The 22,514-nt window shown below is 34.6% G+C and overlaps 4 protein-coding genes across 4 annotated transcripts; 3 read left to right on the top strand and 1 right to left on the bottom strand.

Moving 5' to 3' along the window:
* Positions 1-347: 347 nt before the first annotated feature.
* On the bottom strand, positions 348-1,184 carry LOC143203173 (uncharacterized). Its single transcript, XM_076415309.1, has 2 exons — positions 1,176-1,184; positions 348-1,109 (listed from the first exon to the last, which is right to left on the bottom strand). The coding sequence occupies exons 1-2, from the start codon at positions 1,182-1,184 to the stop codon at positions 462-464; spliced, it is 657 nt and encodes a 218-aa protein (XP_076271424.1). The 3' UTR covers positions 348-461.
* A 3,110-nt stretch (positions 1,185-4,294) lies between these two features.
* Positions 4,295-5,094, top strand: LOC143203174 (uncharacterized). The gene is made up of 2 exons (XM_076415310.1): positions 4,295-4,303; positions 4,367-5,094. The coding sequence occupies exons 1-2, from the start codon at positions 4,295-4,297 to the stop codon at positions 5,027-5,029; spliced, it is 672 nt and encodes a 223-aa protein (XP_076271425.1). The 3' UTR covers positions 5,030-5,094.
* Positions 5,095-6,920: 1,826 nt separating this feature from the next.
* LOC143202893 (uncharacterized) lies at positions 6,921-8,867 on the top strand. Its single transcript, XM_076414888.1, has 4 exons — positions 6,921-7,088; positions 7,373-7,643; positions 7,701-7,868; positions 7,988-8,867. The coding sequence occupies exons 1-4, from the start codon at positions 7,032-7,034 to the stop codon at positions 8,851-8,853; spliced, it is 1,362 nt and encodes a 453-aa protein (XP_076271003.1). The 5' UTR covers positions 6,921-7,031; the 3' UTR covers positions 8,854-8,867.
* Positions 8,868-20,900: 12,033 nt separating this feature from the next.
* On the top strand, positions 20,901-21,757 carry LOC143202919 (uncharacterized). The gene is made up of 2 exons (XM_076414921.1): positions 20,901-21,051; positions 21,113-21,757. Exons 1-2 carry the CDS (start codon positions 21,043-21,045, stop codon positions 21,755-21,757), a joined length of 654 nt encoding a protein of 217 aa, XP_076271036.1. The 5' UTR covers positions 20,901-21,042.
* The last annotated feature ends 757 nt before the right edge of the window (positions 21,758-22,514 follow it).

The raw sequence follows: 22,514 nt of genomic DNA on the forward strand, positions 1-22,514 counted from the left end.
ATTTTCAGCGTTACGGGACGTCCGTTGTCTTCCAGAACGAGACCTGTCTGCTGTCGTACCGTACTGTCGAAAATTCGCATGTAAACAATACACTGTGGTTTTGTGAGGCATTGGACGATTAGGATATATTTGACGCAATTTCCGCTGAGTGGCAATAATGGAACGATTATTTTCAATAAATATTGTCACCAAAATAAAATGTGGACGTCTACACAACACAATGGTTAAAGCAAAACTGAGCTAAACGTCACATCACCAAGATGGCGTGCAATAAAAATGGTAGCGGGACTTTTGCCCATAACATTACATATTCAAGTCTAGGTAATAACTTTCAGGTTCACCTGGTATATTGAATAGCAAATTAATAGAAAATAAAATAATATTTATTATCGATATTGCATTATCTTTTATTTCAAATAAATAAATAATTTAAAATTCAACATAAATATTAGAATCTAGAGTTAATAGTGTGGAGCGGCTACGAATTTTTTGTATACGACTGGGGCTGGGGTTGGTTCTCCTTGTCTCTCGACTACGGCGTTGAAACCGTGTCCGTCGTCGGAGTACTTGACGATCCTGACGGTACCGTCGGCTTCGTGGAGGGAGTATTGTCCTACGACGTGGTGTCCGTCGCTCTTTTCTTCCTGGGAGTGGAAGTCACCGGTGTGAGGGTCTTGGATACCGTAGTTGAATTCGTATGGGATTGGTTCGTAGGATTCTTCCTTGTAAGCTGGAGCTGGGGCATATTTAGCTACTGGGGCGGCGTAAGCTACTGGAGCTACAGGCAGAGCTACTTTGGCTACAGCTGGGGCAGCAGAGTAAACTGGAGCGGCGGGTACAGCATATTTAGCTACAGTTGGCACGGCTACTTTGACGGCGGAGTATACTGGAGCAGCTGGTACAGCGTATTTAGCTACAGTTGGTACGGCGACTTTGACAGCGGAGTATACGGGAGCAGCAGGTACGGCATATTTAGCTACTGGAGCGGCATATGCTGGAGCAGAAGGAGCATGACTGACGGCATTGTGGTTGTCGTTGAATTTAGCAAAGGAAGTTGCTTGATACTCAACAGCACTGGCTACAGCCAAAAGGGTGGAGATAACGAAAACCTAAAAGAGAACAACACCAAAAAATTAGAACACATACCATAAAACACGTACGCAACAACAACTTACTTTGTACATTTTGATTGAATGTTTCTCAGATCAAATTGACTACAAGAGTGATTATAAAGACCGACCCGCCCGCTTTATATACACACACACACACACACACACATCTGTGCGACCGAAAATCGACCACATTCACTTAAATGACACCCAAAAATTACCTGAACCTGACCTCGGCCATTGATTACATTGAACCGCGTAGAGTAAAGGGACAGCTTTGACCGAGATATCATTTACTTCAGTCTAAATTCTTTAAATAACATATTGTTTCAGAAGGATTGATATTTGTCACTATCGATTATTACGAAACCAAATACCACGCATAAGCTTAAATTTATTTAATTTAGATAAATTACGTTCGACAAAATAGATACGAACAATTATTTAAAATAGTTATAATTAACAGGTCAATTTTCAAAAGTCCCCGACCTGACACATAGATGGCGCTACTAGATTTAAACGGATAAGTTTCTTAGCCCTAACCCTCAAAAGATGCGTGTATAAATTGGATAGCTGTCGGATCATTAGTTTATGAATTATAACATTTTGAGTGAAGCAACTTTCGTTATTGTGAAAAAATGGATAAAAGAGAATTTCGCGTGTTGATAAAATATTGCTTTTGAAGTGAAAAATACAGTTGAAGCAAAAACTTGGCTTGATGCCGAGTTTCCGGACACTGCCCCAGGAAAATTAACTATCAATGATTGGTATGCCAAGTTTAGACGTGGTGAAATGAGCACGACGGGGAACGCAGTGGACGCCCAAAAGAGGTTGTTACCGACGAAAACATTTAAAAAATCCACAAAATAATTTTGAATGACCATACATTGAAACTGAAAGAAATAACAGACACTTTAAATACATCAACTGAACGTGTACATCATATCATTCACGAATATTTGGGTATGAGAAAGCTATGTGCAAAGTGGAGTGCCGCGCGAGCTTACTTTAACCAAAAACAACGACTAATTGATGATTCGGAGCAGTGTTTGAAGATGATCCAGCGTAATAAATCCGAGTTTTTGCGTCGATATGTGGCAATGGATGAAACATGGCTCCATCATTTCACTCCCAAATCCAATCGACAGTCATCCGAGTGAAGTGCAAACGATGAACCCGCTCCAAAGCGTGGAAAAACGCAACAATCGACTGGCAACGTTATGGCGTCTGTATTTTGGGATGCACTTAGAATAATTTTCATTGACTACCTGGAAAAAGGAAGGACCATCAACAGCGACTATTATATAGCGTTATTGAACCGTTTGAAGGACGAAATCGCCGAAAAACGGCCGCATTTGAAGAAAAAGAAAGTGCTGCTTCACCACGACAATGCACCGTGTCAAAAATCCATGAATTAGGCTTCGAATTGCTTCCTCATTCAAGAAAATTTTGTTGAATGAATAGGTAATCGCCGAAACTGAGGACTATTTTGAAGCAAAGGACAAATCGTACTACAAAAATTGTATTGAAAATTTGGAGGGTCCCTATAATAAGTGTATCACCCTTGAAGGGAATTATGTTGAATAAAAAGAACTAATTTTACCAAAAAAAAATGTGTTTTACTGTGGTATGCCGGAGAACTTTCAATTGACCTATTATGCTCGCATAATTTGACCAATAACCCCAACAAAACAGCAGAACATTGAACTTAGTAACTAAAAAATATTATTTTTAGATATTTTTAGTTTTTAGATAAATCTTGGTGGAAATTTAATGTATTCTTTCAACTGAAACTCAACATTAGAAAACCGATGTTAGAACAAATATGTTATAGAGATTATTCTAGTCCAGAAAATTCGAAAAATCTTAATATGTATATATATATATATATATATATATATATATATATATATATTCTACTTCAGAATTAACATTTTTTGAATTTTCTGGACTAGAATAATCTCTATAATCTGACTTAGGTCGTCGCAGTCAATCAAATGTGCGAAAATCTACCTCACGTGCTAACCTCACTGATGACCAGAGAGAGACAGATCACGAAAATAGTCATATTGCTATGTCAGAATTGCGTTCTTTAGAGAATGACAATGAAGTAGATAGGCTTAGAATGCAACGAGTTCGTGCACATCATACACAACAACAGCAAGCACGACATAATGAAATTAAGCGATTCCGCAGACACAGTGCTCCTGTGATCCTGGAACGAGCTGCATCGGTTACAATTGGGGAAATCACAATAAGTTGTAAATATTGCAAGGCGTTAAAATACAGTGGTGACTCTACTGGATTATGTTGTGCTGGAGGCAAAGTAAAATTGCCACAATTGGTCCCACCACCAGATCCTTTACGTTCTTTAGTTTCTGGGATTGGAAATGATTCTAAGCAGTTCTTGGTCCACATTCAGAAATATAACAGCTGTTTCCGGATGACATCATTTGGCGCTATACATATTAGATAGGACAATTTCATGCCCACTTTCCCACAGTTGACCCAAAATTGCATGCAGTAGTTACCAAACACGTGATACATGGACCTTGCGGAGTTTTCAACTACAGGGTGAATCTGTATGGTTGACGGCAAGTGTTCCAAGTGACACCCAAGAGACCTGATTGCTGAAACCATAACGGGCAATGATGGACACCCATTGTATCGTCGGCGATCAGTTATGGACAATAGACGATCGTTAGTTGTGAAGGAAAGAGGACAAAATGTTGATGTAAACAATCGTTGTACCGATCGATAGTACATTCTAAAAATAGTGGTATAAATGATGTTAGTTTTTTAGTCCTAGAAACATGTATAAATTTTAGGTCAAAACATCCTCTTGAATGAAATATTTTGTATAAGAAAAATTCTTTTAAAATACTGGAAGAAATTCATTATAAATAAATAGTGTTCTTAATTACTAATGAAAATCAGTAATTAGAATAATAGCTCCAGAACCCTATAAGTATGAGATAAAACCAATTATTCGAAGATGTCAAGTAAAGATAGGTAAAAAGTATTTAAAACACTAAATGTTTTACTTAATTGTCTAGGCCAAGTTCAGAACATTTTGGGCGTGGGTTGAGTGAACGTAGTACCAATTCGGTTGCGTATATAAGCCGGGCGATTTTTTTCTTTAATCACTCTTGTAGTCAGTTCGATTCAAAACATATTCGATCAAAATGTACAAAGTAAGTTATTCGCATTATTTCCATAGAGAAATATGTTTGATTAATATAAATTATTTGTTATAGATCTTTGCTATTGCTGCACTTTTGGCCACCGTCGGCGCTGTCCCTGCTGACTATCAAGCTACTTCTTTTGTAAAATTTAACGACAATCACAACGCTGTCAGCCACGTCGCTTCTGCTCCAGCTGGTCCAGCTTACACCGCTCCAGTAGCCAAGGTAGCTCTTCCTGCTGTAGCTAAAGTTGCCGTACCAGTTGTCCCAGCTGTTGCCAAATATGCCGTTCCTGCTGCTCCAGTATATTCTGCCCTCAAAGTTGCCGTACCAACCGTAACTAAATATGCCGTACCAGCTGCTCCAGTTTACTCAGCTGCCCCAGCTGTAGCCAAAGTAGCTCTGCCTGTAGCTCCAGTAGCTTACGCCTCTCCAGTAGCTAAATATGCTCCAGCTCCAGCTTACAAAGAAGAATCCTACGAACCAATCCCATACGAATTCAACTACGGTATCCAAGACCCTCACACCGGCGACTTCCACTCCCAGGAAGAAAAAAGCGACGGACACCACGTCGTAGGACAATACTCCCTCCACGAAGCCGACGGTACCATCAGGATCGTCAAGTACTCCGATGACGGACACGGTTTCAACGCTGTAGTCGAGAGACAAGGAGAACCAACCCCAGCCCCAGCCGTATACAAGAAAGTCGTTGCCGTAGCTGCCCCACACTACTAAACATCCGTCATCTCATTTGTACATAAACAATGTTAAATTATTTATTTATTTAGGAATAGATTTTTGCAAACATTATTAACTTTTATTTATGATTCTAAGTAGGCTCTATAATGTTAATAATCCCAGTTATCTCTAGCAATAATTAGACTAATGATTCCTTCAGTGTTTTTGAGAATTTGTTATTGGCGTGCTAGAAATATTAAGATATTTTCTCAACTATTATATACAATCCCTTGCAAGCTCTGCAGGCTTGAAGACCAAGCATTCGGTTGGTTGTGGTTTCTTATATTTTATGTGTTCAATATAAGACGGAAATTATTTGTTAATTTTAAATTACGTCTGTTCATTTTAATTAACACAATTTAAGTATATTCTCGCATCTTATAATTGGCCATTGCAAACTGACCCATGAATTTCTCATTAAGGATGTAGATAGAGATAGAGAAAAAACCTAATACTAACACATCAGTTTGGGTTTATTAACAAGCACTCAACAATTAACCAGCTCCACAGAATAAAGTTATTGAAAAAGCCTATGAAAGTAAAAAGATATGCTCAGCTAGTTTCTTCGATGTAGCACAAGCCTTCGATAAGGTTTGGCATGAAGGCCTTGTTTATAAACTACAGAAAATGGTACCAAAACAACACACCGAACTACTAAAATCGTACATTACACCCCGAATATTTAGAGTTAATCAAGAAAAAGAAGCTTATTCTACAATAAAAGAAGCTAAAACAGGTGTACCACAAGAAAGTGTACTGAGACCAATGCTTTATCTACTCTACACTTGTGATATATCACAAAATGAGAATATTACGACGGCTACTTTTGCTGATGATACTGCGATTATAGCTGTCGGAGACAATAGTGAAGAAGCTACACGAAAAGTGACAATATAAATAATTGAATGCAAGGAAAATAAACATTAACGAAAGTAAATCTGTGCATGGGCAGTTCACCTACAGTCGGACCATACAAGCACCAATGACATCTTATATATAAAAATGAATCGCAAAATATGTTCCTAAGCGCATAACTCAACAACGCCTGGACCAATTTGGCCAAATCTTTTTTTAAAATGTTCGTTGAAGTTCAGGGATGGTTTTTACGGCGAGAAAAATTAGAATTATTGCTGGAAAAACCCTAAAAATAGCCCTTTTTGTTTGAATTTGTTTCGTGTATCAGTTGACAATTCATCTGTCATCTGTCAAAAGTCATCTGTAACAGACAACTTTTTTTTTTAAATTTGATATGACTTGAACTCAAATCCTTTTAAGCCGTATGAATTGTTTTATTTATTTAAAATTTGAATTAAATTTTAAACAAATAAAAAATTTTAAATAAATAAAACAATTCGTACGGATTAAAAGGATTTGAGTTCAAGTCATATCAAATTTAAAAAAAAAAAGTTGTCTGTTACAGATGACTTTTGACAGATGACAGATGAATTGTCAATTGATACACGAAACAAATTCGTATATCGTGTTTTGTGCAGAGTGTTTAGTTAGTTAGTGTTTGTTTAGTTCGTGATTAGTGAAAAAATAATTTATATTTGATATGCCTCCTATAAGACGAAGCAATTTAGGTAGAAGAACCAGAAATGCTATAAACCAAGCTAATTACCGATCTAATCGTACTGCACAAGAACGTGACGACGGAAATGAACGTGAAAGAATTCGGATATCACAAACGCGTGAAGCGCGAGCGCGACATTCAACTAATAATCGCGCAAGTTTGAATCCAGCTGCTTTCAGTTACGATGTGTCAATTGACTACAGTAACTACCAATGTGTTGTTATTGGTTCTATGAACTTGGTTTGCTCACACTGTAAGGCATTAAAATACAAAAACGATGCCAATGGATTGTGTTGCGCAAATGGTAAAGTGAAATTGATACAATTGGATCCACCACCAGAACCATTGTACTCATTGGTTTCAGGAATAGGAACAGATTCTATACACTTTTTGACACATATTCAACAATATAACAATTGCTTTCAAATGACTTCATTTGGGGCAACAAATGCAGTTCGGGAAAATTTTATGCCAACTTTCAAGGTATGTATTATAGCAGTTACTCATAATTATTTTAGCGAACAAAATTTTCTGTCACCAAAGTTAAGATGTGTTACTAATCTTCAATTTCTTAATCATTACGAAATATATCACTTAGTCATCATATTATATGGTGATTCAGTTTCAGTGACACTTTTATTATATTTTATATTTGATAGATATTAGTTAAAACTAAATATATACTTTTTAAGATCAAATATTATTTAAGTTTGATCATTGACAATCCATTAATATATACCACACCATAATATTTTTTTTATTTACAGATACAAGGGCAAATATATCACAGAGCAGGTTCACTGTTACCAGTGTCAGATAGCGACAACAAATTCCTGCAAATTTATTTTATGGGCAATTCACCACAAGAAATTGATCTGCATTGTGCACATAACAATTTAGTAAAAAGGTCTATTGTAGAACAATTACAAACTTTATTTCATCAACACAATCAATTGATTATATTGTTTAAAACTGCCCTGGATCTGATGCCATCCGATAATCACAAAATTGTAATCAGAGCTGATAAAACACCTGCAGGTCAACATACAAGACGTTTTAATGCACCAACTATTGATAAAGTTGCTATCGTTGTAGTTGGAGAAAACTTGGAATCCCGTGATATTGTTTTACATCGTCGGAATTTTCAATTACAACCTATAAAGGAAACACACCGCTCATATGATGCACTGCAATATCCCATTATAATTTGGCAAGGTGAAGATGGCTACGATTTATCAATAAAAATGATAAATCCCATTACAGGTAACTAAAATATTAGTTTAGCTATGGCGATAATATCTCAGTCACTATATTATGTATTTTAATTTTATATTTGAATGTTATTAAAACAAAATCTGTTCTGAAAATCTGTTCAAAAACAGGTTCTGAAACCAACAAAAAAGTCAGTTCAATGAACTATTATTCATACCGCCTAATGATTCGGGAAAATGCAGATAATCACATATTGAAATGTCGGCGATTATATCACAAATATGTTGATGACATGTATGTTAAAATTGAAACGGAGAGATTAACATTCATCAGGTTGAATCAAACCAAACTCCGATCTGAAGAGTATATTCACCTTCGAGATGCGATTAATACTGATGGAAATGCACAGAATGTCGGTCGGATGACTATTCTTCCAGCAACATACATCGGAAGCCCTCGGCATATGCACGAATATGCTCAAGATGCCATGTCGTATGTTCGTCATTATGGTACAGCAGATTTGTTCATCACATTTACATGCAATCCGCAATGGATAGAAATTAAGCAGGAGTTATTACCTGGGAAATCATCCATTGATCGTCATGATATTACAGCCAGAGTCTTTAGACAAAAGTTGAAATCTTTAATGAATTTCATCGTAAAACATAATGTGTTTGGTGAGACACGCTGCTGGATGTATTCTGTGGAGTGGCAGAAACGAGGATTGCCACATGCACACATTTTGATTTGGTTGGTTGAAAAGATAAGGCCAAATGAAGTTGATGCAGTGATATCAGCTGAAATCCCTAATGTACAAGTAGATCCTGGATTGCATGAGGTAGTTATCAAAAACATGATACATGGTCCCTGTGGAACTCTTAATCAAAATTCACCGTGTATGATGGATGGTAAATGTTCAAAACGATATCCACGGACATTAATATCGGAAACAATTACTGGTAATGACGGTTATCCATTGTATCGTCGCAGATCGACAGCAGACAACGGAAAATCAACAATTGTCAAATTAAATTAACAAGATATTGAAATAGATAATCGTTGGATTGTTCCATATTCACCCATTTTATCAAAGACATTCAAAGCACACATCAACGTTGAATCTTGCCATTCAGTGAAATCGATTAAATACATTTGCAAATATGTAACCAAAGGGAGTGATATGGCTGTGATTGGAATTGGTGCAGAGAATTCTAATGATGAAGTTACCCAATACCAAATGGGCCGCTATGTTAGCAGTAATGAAGCAGTTTGGCGAATATTTTCTTTTCCTATTCATGAGAGACACCCTTCTGTTGTTCACTTAGCTGTGCATTTAGAAAATGGACAAAGAGTGTATTTTACAGCACAGAACGCAGTACAAAGAGCTGCTCAGCCACCATCTACTACATTAACCAGTTTTTTTGAGACATGCCAAAACGATGATTTCGCACAAACATTGCTATATTCTGAAATGCCAAAATATTATACCTGGAATCAATCCTCAAGGAGATTTATACGACGGAAACAAGGAAAACCAGTTCCAGGATATACAGATGTATATTCCACCGATGCGATTGGCCGGATTTATTCAGTACATCCAAGCAATGATGAATGTTTTTATTTACGACTGCTATTAGTCAATGTACGTGGCCCAACATCATTCCAACAGTTACGAACTGTTGATGGTGAATTGTGTGGATCCTACAGAGAAGCCTGTCAACGTTTGCAATTGCTTGAAAATGACGCTCATTGGGATCAAACTCTCAATGATGCTGTAATATCATCACACACTCATCAAATACGAACATTGTTTTCTATAATCATATCTACATGCTTCCCATCAAACCCAATTGATTTGTGGATGAAGTACAAAGATTATATGTGTGATGATATTTTGTATCAAATACGGAATAGAATGGGAAATCCAAATATACAAATCAGTGAAGAAATTTACAATGAAGTATTGATTTCAATTGAGGACATGTGCTTGATAATGTCAAACAAACTATTAATTCAATTAGGCCTGACCGCGCCCAATCGTCCAATGCATGACGCTTTTAACCAAGAGTTTCATCGAGAAAGACTGTATGATCTCAACGCTTTGAAAGAATAAATTCAAACAAATCTTCCACTGTTAAATGAACAACAGAAGTATGTATTTGAAACTCTTATGAAAGTAACAAATGATGAAACTGGAGGGATTTATTTCTTAGATGCACCTGGTGGTACAGGAAAAACTTTTTTTATTTCATTAATATTAGCAACAATTCGCTCACAAAATAAAATTGCACTTGCACTCGCTTCGTCGGGAATCGCAGCAACTTTGCTTGAAGGTGGTCGAACAGCCCATTCAGCACTAAAATTGCCATTAAATATGCAAAGCAATGAAACTCCAACCTGCAACGTTTCGAAGAACTCTGCAATGGCAAAGGTTTTGCAGCAATGTAAATTGATTGTTTGGGATGAATGCACGATGGCACATAAAAAATCTTTGGAGGCTTTAGACAGAACCTTAAAAGATCTACGTAGCAATAATAACCGATTTGGTGGTGCAATGATTTTATTAGCAGGAGATTTTCGTCAAACATTGCCAGTGATTCCACGATCAACGCCAGCTGATGAACTCAATGCATGTCTAAAGTCCTCCAATTTGTGGAAACATGTTAAAGTACTTCATTTAAGCAAGAATATGCGTGTCGAGTTGCAAAATGACCAATCTGGAAACATATTCTCTAAACAACTCATTGACATTGGTAATGGCAAATTTCCTATAGACATGTTGACGGCTTGCTTTTGCTATGACTATAAACAAGTCCCAGGGGCAATCATTAAGTGTTTGTGGTATTAATCTAGAAAACCCATGTTTCTCACATGGTCAATTGTATGTTGCCTGTTCCCGTGTTGGAAAACCATCAGATTTGTTTATCTATGCGCCAGGTAATCAAACAAAAAACATCGTATACCACAAAGCAATATAATGATAATAATAATAATAATTATGATTCACATGATTAACAATAAAGCGATTACTTACTTTTCAATCCTTATATATGTTTTATTTAATTATTTTTTATTCACAACGCCCTATCACCAGGGTGATGGTTCTGTTCAGGAGAATTTTTTAAAATACGTAGGCACAAAAACTGCCACATTACAAATCTTTTTGACAGGACGAAGTCTGTCGGGTCAGCTAGTTAAATAATACTATCATTTCATATAGCAACAACGCTAAATATCTCCGAATGAATCTTGATGCAAAACGTCGCTAGAAGGAACATCTAAAGAAGAGAAGAAATGAACTGGAATTGAAATATAGGAAAATGTATTGGCTAATTGGAAGAAAATCACAATCATTAGTAGATAATAAATTACTATTATATAAGCAAATACTGAAACCTATATGGACATACGGAGTATGGTATGAAACCTATAGGAGATATGGAGATGCTCTGCAAAGATTAACATAAACAAAATACAATTTTTTCAGAACAAAGCTCTGAGAAGTATTATGGATGCATCCAAATACTACAGGACTGATTACCTACATCGAGACCTTCAAATACCAGCAGACAGTCAAGAAATCAAGAAAATTGCAACGGGGCATGAAGAAAGACTCCATTCTCATCAGAATATTGAAGTATTGCAACTTTTGGATACGACCAGAGCAGGACACAGACTCAAAAGTATAAAACCATCTGATCATGTGTAGTGTTGTGTAGTGAAATGCATATAATAAAAAATACAGCAGTGACATGTATAAACATAATTTCAGCAGAGACTGAGATAGGGCCGATGTGTCCTCCTAGTTATATACCTAGATTTAAGTTACCCTAAAGACAAATTGTAGGTTAGTCGGAAACGACTAGTAACAATGTAATAATTAAATATTAAAAAAGAATATATATATATACTCCACTAGACAATTTGCATATCTTTATTGGTTCATATATAATTGTGCAATATCATAAACGTACATTTACATAATTATATATCATATATCCTTATATTATCACTATCATAGGTTGTACGAATGTTATACTATATGTATCCATACATCTGTTTACTTCTATATCATTTTACTTGTCATCTTATAATTTATACTTTATATAAGGTGGAACAACAAGTCCCGCTACCTTCCCCTATCGCTACCTCTTTAACTGATAAACCCAAAAATATCATCGATAAGTTATAACATATTTTTGAGTCCATATAATAGATTAAGCCCAAATCGAAGAATGCCTTAAAATAAATGTTAACATGAACACATACTTTGTAGGTCTTAAGTTTCAAGTTTTTTTTTACCTTTTTATCAACGACATAATAAAATATGCTAACTTATGCATATCAACTAAATGTCAGTACCAACTTCAAAACTGTTGGTAGTAAAATAATATTGTAAATAGATAAATAGGTTTAGGTAGGTATTAAGCAAAATTGTGAATATATAGTAGAATATGAAAAACGTGTAGTAGATATGTTCAATAAAGTTTTGTTTATTTTTATTTAGTTATTACAACGATTAACGTATACATATTTTATTTTAAAATGCACCTATATTAGGTAGCGGACCCCAGGGTCCGAAGCATTCCTTATTTTCAATCCTTGTTTCCTTATTCCTATTTTTCCTAATACAGGCCGTACTATTACATGGGCTATCCAGTTATACTTAATAAACTAACACTAAAAAAAGAAAAATAAGATATTTTTAAAAAATCGACCGATTTCAAAAAATAATATAAAATAATAATAAGGAACTCACTAAAAGATAAAAAAATAATTAAACTTAAATTTTTAACACTAAAAATAAAATATATACATAATAATTGTTGTAATAACTAAATAAAAATTAACAAAAACTTATTTAACCTGCCTACTACACGTATTTTATATTCTACTATATACACACCATTTAGCTTAATACCTAACTAAATCTATTTATCTATTTACACTATTGCCAACTGATCAGTTTGGAGTTAAAATTGAGGAGTTTTGTTAAAATAATTTATACTATATTCTTTTCTTTTTAATGTGATTCTTAAAACAGTTTTATATCAAGGTTCAATCCAAGATACTTGGCGTTGTTGTTATAATGTAAATATAATGGCAGTTATTCATTGTTACTGTTATATTTGCAATTTGATTATAAGTATAATTCACTGCCGATTTGCTTTGGTTAATTTCTCGCCTGTTGTAATCTTTTGGTTTGATTTGGTTTGGTTTCTTCGTTTTTGTCTCCAACAGCAAGTAACGCAGTATCATTAAATCTTGCCATGATGATATTTAGATTATGGCATGTTTAAAATAGATAGCATATTGGCCCCGTATCATTTTCTGAAGTTTGTGCTCGACGCCTTGGGCTATATCTAGGAGTATAGTTTTACCTTCGTCCAATGACATCTGGGATTCCATGTACCTGGTCAAATGATGAATGTTTGTTCATAAAACCGAACTAAAAAAAGTCATTAGATTCTTTTCTTTCTATAATTTCTTTGAACTTTTTCAATGGGAGTTCTTCTAATTCCTTAGTTATTACTGGTGTTAAGGAAGTAGGTCTGAAATATTTCGGTTCCCCTGGCACTTTTCCTGAGTTTGTTTGTGATCATGATATTTTTTTTGAATTGATGTCAATTTTTACAACTTTGATCAAATTTTTATCAATGACGTAATAAAATATTCATAAGTAAATCAACTAAACGCTAGTACCGACTTTAAAACTATCTGTTGGTAGTAAAATAATATTGTAAATAGATAAATAGGTTTAGGTAGGTATTAAGCAAAATTGTGAATATATAGTAGAATATGAAAAACCTGTAGTAGATATGTTCAATAAAGTTTTGTTTATTTTTATTTAGTTATTACAACGATTAACGTATACATATTTTATTTTAAAATGTTTTTTTTTGTGTTAAAAATCTAAGTTTAATTATTTTTTACTTTTTTAGTGAGTTCATTATTTATTTTTTGAAGTCGGTTCAATTTTTTTATAAAAATATTTTATTACCAACATTTAGTATCATCATAATTTCAGGTATATAAGTAACTGTAAAATTAAGCATTTCAAAGTATTTAAATAAACCAACTATTTTTATAACACACGTTAAACTCCCTAAAGACTTAATTAGAACAAATAGTTTAGGTCTTACTTATATTTGAAAACATAAGATATATGAAAAGACAATGTATCGAAGTTTCGTGTTCAAGTATGCAGAAGATGCTTGAGAGATTGAGATTGATTATAATTAATTAATTTTTTTTGTTAATCCAGTAATTCCAACAGAATCTGGAATTCTCTTATATGCCATAGTTGATAATATAAGCCAATCTTTGAACTAAATCACACCTATAACAAAGTCTTAGTGATAATGAGGTAGTAATTAGTACTGTCGGCGCCCCAATATCTGAAGTCTGAATAAATATGCGATATAGTGCACGTATTTTGCCTCACTAGATGCGTTATAGAGCCTACTTAGAATAATTAATAAAACTTAATAATGTTTGCAAGAATCTATTCCTAAATAAATAAATAATTTAACATTACTTATGTACAAATGAGATGATGGATGTTTAGTAGTGTGGGGCAGCTACGGCGACGACTTTCTTGTATACGGCTGGGGCTGGGGTTGGTTCCCCTTGTCTCTCGACTACAGCGTTGAAACCGTGTCCGTCATCGGAGTACTTGACGATCCTGATGGTACCGTCGGCTTCGTGAAGGGAGTATTGTCCTACGACGTGGTTTCCGTCGCTCTTTTCTTCCTGGGAGTGGAAATCGCCAGTGTGAGGGTCTTGGATGCCGTAGTTGAATTCGTATGGGATTGGTTCGTAGGATTCTTCTTTGTAAGCTGGAGCTGGAGCATATTTAGCTACTGGAGCGGCGTAAGCTACTGGAGCTACAGGCAGAGATACTTTGGCTACGGCTGGGGCAGCTGAGTAAACTGGAGCAGCTGGTACGGCATATTTAGTTACGGTTGGTACGGCAACTTTGAGGGCAGAATATACTGGGCCAGCAGGAACGGCATATTTGGCAACAGCTGGGACAACTGGTACGGCAACTTTAGCTACAGCAGGAAGAGCTACCTTGGCTACTGGAGCGGCGTAAGCAGGACCAGCTGGCACAGAAGCGACGTGGCTGACAGCATTGTGATTATCGTTAAATTTTACAAAAGAGGTGGCTTGATAGTCAGCAGGGACAGCGCTGACGGTGGCCAAAAGTGCAGCAATAGCAAAGATCTATAAAAAATAATTTATAATAATCAAATATATTTCTCGATTTGAATAATGAAAATAACTTACTTTGTACATTTTGATTGAATATGTTTCAGATCGGATCGACTACAAGAGTGATTAATGAAATCAACCGTCCTGCTTATATACACACGCACGCGTGAACGAAAAGTGGTACCCCCTTCACTGAACCAACGCCCAAAATTTTCTAAACTTGACCTAGACGAAGCAGAGCTTAAATTAATCTAATTGAATAAGATATTTATAACAATATCCGAAATAATTTTCACATTATATTGAGAGAATATTTTCTTAATTAATTCACTTTTACTAGTCTATTTGCTTTTACAATAACTTAAAACTAGGTATATATCTATGAGAACCCATCAATTCTTCTTTAGTCCCTATTATAATAATGTTCATATATTAACAGTGCTGTTTTTTTTATTATATTTACCACATTTATCACTGAACCTGTGTTCTGCTCTTTATTAACCAATGCATTTTTCATTTTATATTTCAAATACATTTTTTCAAAAAAGGAGAAGGATCTCTGTTCAGCTGTATATTTTTTTAACGTATGTTCATCCGATTTCTCCATCAATTATGAAGTGATTTTCAAAAAAAAATGTTTACTCGAAAGAGTGCATCTCCGAGGTGGTCTTATTGGAACCATATCAGGATCTGTTAGGGGAAGGGGGAAAAATCGAGGAGAAAACCTTAAATTTCAAAGCGATATCAATGCCTATCTAAAACAATCAGATATTGGTGAATAATGGTATTGCTGAACTAATGTGATGAAAAATCGGAAATAGTTTAGTGTAAAAGTCAGTCAATTTGTTTTTTAAGCGCACACTTTTTAAATATATCACATGAGGCGTCGTAGAAACATTGTAGGCAACTGTTTCTGTGGGGTAATGGTTAGAACGTGGAGCTCACACGCAGGTCGTGGATTCGATTTCCAACAGGTTAGAAACCTTTTTTGTTCTACTTTGATTGGAATATTTGTCAAAGCACCTATATTAGGTAGCGGACCCCAGGGACCAAACATTCCTTATTTTCAATCATTGTTTCCTTATTCCTATTTTTTCTCATACAGGCTGTACTATTACTTGGGCTATTTATGGTTATACTTAATAAACTAACACTAAAAAAGAAAAATAAAATATTTTTAACTCACTAAAAGATAAAAAAATAATCAAACTTAAATTTTTAACACTGAAAATAAAATATATACATAATAATTGTTATAATAACTAAATAAAAATTAACAAAAACTTATTTAACCTGCCTACTACACGTATTATATATTCTACTATATACACACCATTTAGCTTAATACCTACCTAAATCTATTTATCTACTTACAATATTATTTTAACCATTTCCAACTGATCAATTAGGAGTTGGTTAAATTTTTTTGTTAAAATATTTTATACTATATTCTTTTCTTTTTAATGTGATTCTTAAAACAGTTTTATATCAAGGTTCAATCCAAGATACTTGGCGTTATTGTTATAATGTAAATATAACGGCAGTTACTCATTGTTATTGTTAAATAAGTATAATTCACTGCCGATTTGCTTTGGTTAATTTCTGTTCTCCAAATCTTGATCCAGTTATTTAAATTGTTACTCGCCTGTTCCTTAGTTATTACTGGTATTAGTGAAATAGGTCTGAAATATTTCAGTTCCACTGCCACTTTTCCTGAGTTTGTGATCATGATATTTTTTTTTGGGTTGATGTCAGTTTTTACAACTTTGATCAAATTTTTATCAATGACATAATAAAATATTCATAAGTTAATCAACTAAATGCCAGTACCGACTTTAAAACTGTTGGTAGTAAAATAATATTATAAATAAATAAATAGGTTTAGGTAGGTATTAAGCAAAATTGTGAATATATAGTAGAATATGAAAAACGTGTAGTAGATATGTTCAATAAAGTTTTGTTATTTTTATTTAGTTATTACAATGATTAACGTATACATATTTTATTTTAAAATGTATTTTTTGTGTTAAAAATCTAAGTTTGATTATTTTTTACTTTTTAGTGAGTTCATTATTTATTGTTTGAAGTCGGTTCAATTTTTTTATAAAAATATTTTATTACCAAAATTTAGTATCATCAGAATTTCAGGTGTATAAGTAACAGTAAAATAAAGCATTTCAAAGTATTTAAATAAACAAAGTATTTTTATAACACTTAAAATTAACACGTTAAAGTTCCTAAACACTTAATTAGAAGAAATTAGAGGTCATTATATGGAGTTCACTAGCGTCTTATAGGATCAAATCGTTAATGACAATATGAATTCAATTGACAATCATGAATAATGAAATAGGAAATGACAATTTATCGAAGCTTCGTATTCAAGTATGCAGAAGATGCTTGAGAGATTGAGATTGATTAAGAGATTGATTATAATTATTTAATTTTTTTGTTAATCCAGTAATTCCAACAGATTCTGGAATTATCGTGTATGCTATAGTTGATAATATAAGCTAATCTTTGAACTAAATCACACCTAAAACGAAGTCTTAGTGATAAAAAAAATTTATTAAATTCTTTTCTTTCTATAATTTCTTTGAACTTTTTCAATGGGAGTTTTTCTAATTCCTTAGTTATTACTGGTGTTAGTGAAATAGGTCTGGAATATTTCAGTTCCTCTGGCACTTTTCCTGAGTTCTTGATCATGATTTTTTTTGGTTTGATGTCAGTTTTTACAACTTTGATGAGTTATTTTGGCGTGATTGGATAAATCGTCGAATTTTCGCACTTACTGGATGGTAACGCGTATTCAAATTCACTTTCATTCACTTTCAGGGCATTGATTGAAAGATATTTGCTATAGCCCACACATTATAACATATTATTCCACTGATAATTGAATTTGGTTACTAAATCGGTTCCGTTAAGCTTTTAAGTTGTCCCATTGATTTGAATTCCGCAGGAAATTGCTAATATTCTAAGATTTTATTGAAATCAAGGTGAGTGGTTATTACAGCTTACTTTTGCTGTTACTTTTATTATTTAGAGAGACCGTTTCTCAATAAGAGTTTCCGGAAACTGATATGGAGGATTAAACAATCTTGGGTTTCGCCAACTTGAACCTGATCTACAAAAAATAATCGATATTATAAGAATATATTCAACCTTAATCAAACATTAATTATATTTTAATCAATCATATATTGATAGCGAAGCTATACAATATAAAATTCACTTTATATCATATATAATCAATTATATATTTTAAAAATTATATCACTCATTTAAATTAGGCTGTTAATTTTCGAACACACATCTACCAGTCACTATGAAGACTTCACTAAAAGCCATTTATTAGCAAATAAGTAATTTTAATTCGAGTTTTTAAATTTTGATTTGGAATATTTATCTCTAGTGTCAAGCTTCCAATAAAACTGCCTTAGCATTCTAATATAGCATTCATAATTAAAAAGTGAACTTTAATATGACGCACCTTATATATAACATAATTCGAAACAATCCAATTTTTGACCTATTCGTTGACATCTTACACGCTGTTGATAAAGGATTGGCGTGACAATCCGAATGAAAGTTAAAAGAATAGATGCCTGGCAAATACGGTGTGAAAAATAGGTTTATCATATGCATACAAATCAATGTATAGAGTACTGCTAATATACTTATTTAGACACGCAACATGCATTTTTTAGTGTATAAATGTAGTTTATTTCTGACTTATTGATTCAGCGAGCCTAGGACATAACATATATGTTGTATTTAATGGTTCACATTTAAGACCTGAAGACTCCGTTCTCAGAAAGGCTAGTTTACTCGATTAAAGAGGTTGTCTATGAGTACGTCGAATATAAGCAATTGCGCGACGTTGTTTTTCTTAAAAAAGTGTGTGTTGATTGAGAATAACTGATGAGCAATGAAACTCTCCAATATCTTAAGAACAACTCTGAACAACGAGATGTTGTCCTATCTCTTAGCAACAGGTTTTACTGACGATTTATATTTAAAATCCTAAGTCTACAATATAAACAGACAGGCTAGAGTCACTTATATAAAAAGCGATGGTTTTTTATGATCCTAGGGGAATAAGTAGTCAATTTATTTTCACTGTGGTGTAACTATGGAAATGCACAAAATAATATAATATCAATATGATCCAAACTTTGCAAAACAAAATTCCTCCCAGCTATATAGTAAAATTTCGATACTATATTTGAAATAAGGACATTCACAATGACCTAAGAAGGATACCAAAGGTCAGTCAAGAAATTAAAGAGAAAAAAACACCAAGTGAGATTGCGTGAACACAAAATGCTAAAAAAATATCACAATTTCTAGACAGGTCAATTGAAAAGTCCCCAGCCTGCTACATAGATGGCGCTACTAGAATTAAATCTATTAATTTTTTAGTAAGTCCTAACTCATTCAATTCATAAACTCACTAGTTTATGAATTATAGCATTTTGAGTGAAGCAACTTTTGTTATTGTGAAAAAAATGGATAAAAAGGAATTTCGCGTGTTGATAAAATATTGCTTTTCGCAGGGAAAAAATACAGTTGAAGCAAAAACTTGGTTTGATGCCCAGTTTCCGGACACTGTTCTAGGAAAATCAACCATCAAGGATTAGTATGTTAAGTTTAGACGTGGTGAAATGAGCACCGAAGACGGTGAACTCAGTGGACGCCCAAAAGAGATTGTTACCGACGAAAACATTTTAAAAATCTACGAATATTTGAGTATGAGAAAGCTGTGTGCAAAGTGGTTGCCGCGCGAACTCACTTTTGACCAAAAACAACGATGAGTTAATGATTTGGAGCAGTGCTTGAAGATGATCAAGCGTAATAAACCCGAGTTCTTGCGTCGATATGTGACATTGGCATCTTAGTGAACTGCATACGATGAACCCGCTCCAAAGCGTGAGAAAACACAACAGTCGACCGGCAAGGTTATGGCGTCTATATTTTAGGATGCACATGGAATAATTTTCATTGGCTGCCTTGATAAAGGAAGAAGTATCAACAGCGACTATTACATAGCATTACTGGACCGTTTGAAAGACAAAATCGTCGAAAAACAGCCGCATTTTAAGAAAAAGAAAATGGTGCTTCACCACGACAATGCACCGTGTCACAAGTCAATGAAAACGATGGCAAAAGTCCATGAATTGGGCTTCGAATTGCTTCCTCATACACCATATTCTCCAGATCTGGCTCCCAGTGACTATTTGCTGTTCCGAGATCTCAAAATAATGTGCGCTCGGAAGAAATTTTCGTCGAATGAAGAGGCGATCGCCGAAACTGAGGCCTATATTGAAGCAAATCGTACTACAAAAATGGTATCGAAAATATAGAGGGTCGCTATAATCAGTGTATCACCCTTGAAGGGAATTATATTGAATAAAAAAAATAATTTTGCTAAAAATATGTGTTTAACTATGGTAGGTCGGTGACTTTTCAATTGACCTGTTATATTACACATACTAGGTGAGCATTAACCTAATTATCTCTTTATTATATGTACTTGAATGCGATTCAGCGGTATTAGTATATGTAAGAAAAACTATAGAACATAATATTTATGTCATACTTCATACTTCATATACGTCAAAATACGACAAAAAAAACATGAAAAATAGTGTCGACAGACAATGTAATCAACAATGAACACAATTTCTATAATAAATCATCGCATTCCCCAAAACATATTACAGACAAAATAAATCTTAAAAGCTATTATTGGTACCCATATTACCCAGAACAATTGTCTTATTTCAATATTATCTCGTAGACATCAATGTCTTTCTTCGATTATTGGAAATGTGTGATATAATTATTCTAGGTCAAGATCTTCGGTTTCATTCGATATCGAACGAAATTTGGGCGGTGCTCTGGTGAATGTTCGGCGAAATATGGTTTTCGATCTGATATAAAAGTCAATCGGATTCTTTACGGACCATTCTTGAAGTCGAATTGGTCTCAGCGACGTTCACACATCATGTACAAAGTACGTTTTGTTCTTACGTCGTGTTGCATCGAATATTTATTGTTTTATTGTAAAATTACAGATTTTTGTTGTTGCTGCCCTTCTGGCTACCGTCAGTGCCGTCCCAGCTGACTACCAGGCAACTTCTTTTGTTAAATTCAACGACAATCACAATGCTGTCAGCCATGCCCCGTCTTCTCCAGTATATGCCGCACCTGTGGCTAAATTAGCTGTTCCTGCTGTTGCCAAAGTTGCCCTACCAGCCGTAGCCAAATATGCCGTACCTGCTGCTCCAGTATACTCTGCTGTGAAGTTCGCCGTACCTACTGTCGCCAAATATGCCGTATCAGCTGCCCCAGTTTACTCAGCTGCCCCAGCTGTAGCCAAAGTAGCTCTGCCTGTAGCTCCAGTAGCTTACGCCGCCCCAGTAGCTAAATATGCTCCAGCTCCAGCTTACAAAGAAGAATCCTACGAGCCAATCCCATACGAATTCAACTACGGTATCCAAGACCCTCACACCGGCGACTTCCACTCCCAGGAAGAAAAGAGCGACGGAAACCACGTCGTGGGACAATACTCCCTCCACGAAGCCGACGGTACCGTCAGGATCGTCAAGTACTCCGATGACGGACACGGTTTCAACGCTGTAGTCGAAAGACAAGGAGAACCAACCACAGCACCAGCTGTATACAAGAAAGTCGTCGCCGTAGCTGCCCCACACTACTAAATTAACAGTGATCTATTCCTTGTAAATTATTTATTTATTTATTTATAAAATATTATGTGTTTTTGCAAATAGAATTATGTATTTTTATTATCCAACAATAACAGTATTATTAGTATTAATACTCTCGAAGGACCATGTTATAATATTCCATCCAATCGAAAATCTCACCACTCTCGAATCAATCTAACTAAAAAACGAAAGAGAGCCCCTAAAATGTTCTTCAACAATGGACCTCCAATAAATACGGAACGAGCTGCCACAGCAAATGTTGTACACTGTACACCACAAAACTGTACTAAAAATCTGAATTAGCAGTTATTTTTAGATATGTTCCTGATGGTAAGCCAAACAAACGTTTTTGGAACTAATTTTTTCCTGAAATATTTGATACAGAAACACTATAATATAGAGAGTAATAAGTGTCTACTTCTCAGCCAATGCACTGCTCTTGGTACCGCAAGACCTAAAATATTCTGCACCAAATCACTTCGAACAAGGTTTTCACCAAGCTGTTCCCTGTATCTTCCATCCAAAAGATCCATTACATCGCAGAACACTATATGAGGAATTCATTCATTTTTTAGACAATCATGTACAAACCATTGTAGTTTGCGTACCTGAATTGCTCTGATTTTGCATCTTAAACAAATTACTTCATTGTAATAAGGCTCCAAAAACACAGTTTAATGTACAGCCTAAGGAAGTTCAGTGATCCTACCCTCGTGGATATAATTATTAATTTTTAAACTAATTTTTT

The sequence above is a fragment of the Rhynchophorus ferrugineus genome, unplaced genomic scaffold, assembly GCF_030347505.1.
Source record: "Rhynchophorus ferrugineus isolate W39M unplaced genomic scaffold, kcgeb_rfMv2 rfM9, whole genome shotgun sequence".
Taxonomy (NCBI): domain Eukaryota; kingdom Metazoa; phylum Arthropoda; class Insecta; order Coleoptera; family Curculionidae; genus Rhynchophorus; species Rhynchophorus ferrugineus.

Coding starts and splice junctions, on each gene's coding strand:
- LOC143202893 (XM_076414888.1), top strand. CDS start 7,032: ATGACTTCATTTGGGGCAACAAATGCAGTTCGGGAAAATTTTATGCCA. Junction 7,089..7,372: donor ATTTTATGCCAACTTTCAAG/GTATGTATTATA, acceptor TTTTATTTACAG/ATACAAGGGCAAATATATCA. Junction 7,644..7,700: donor AGCTGATAAAACACCTGCAG/GTCAACATACAA, acceptor CTATCGTTGTAG/TTGGAGAAAACTTGGAATCC.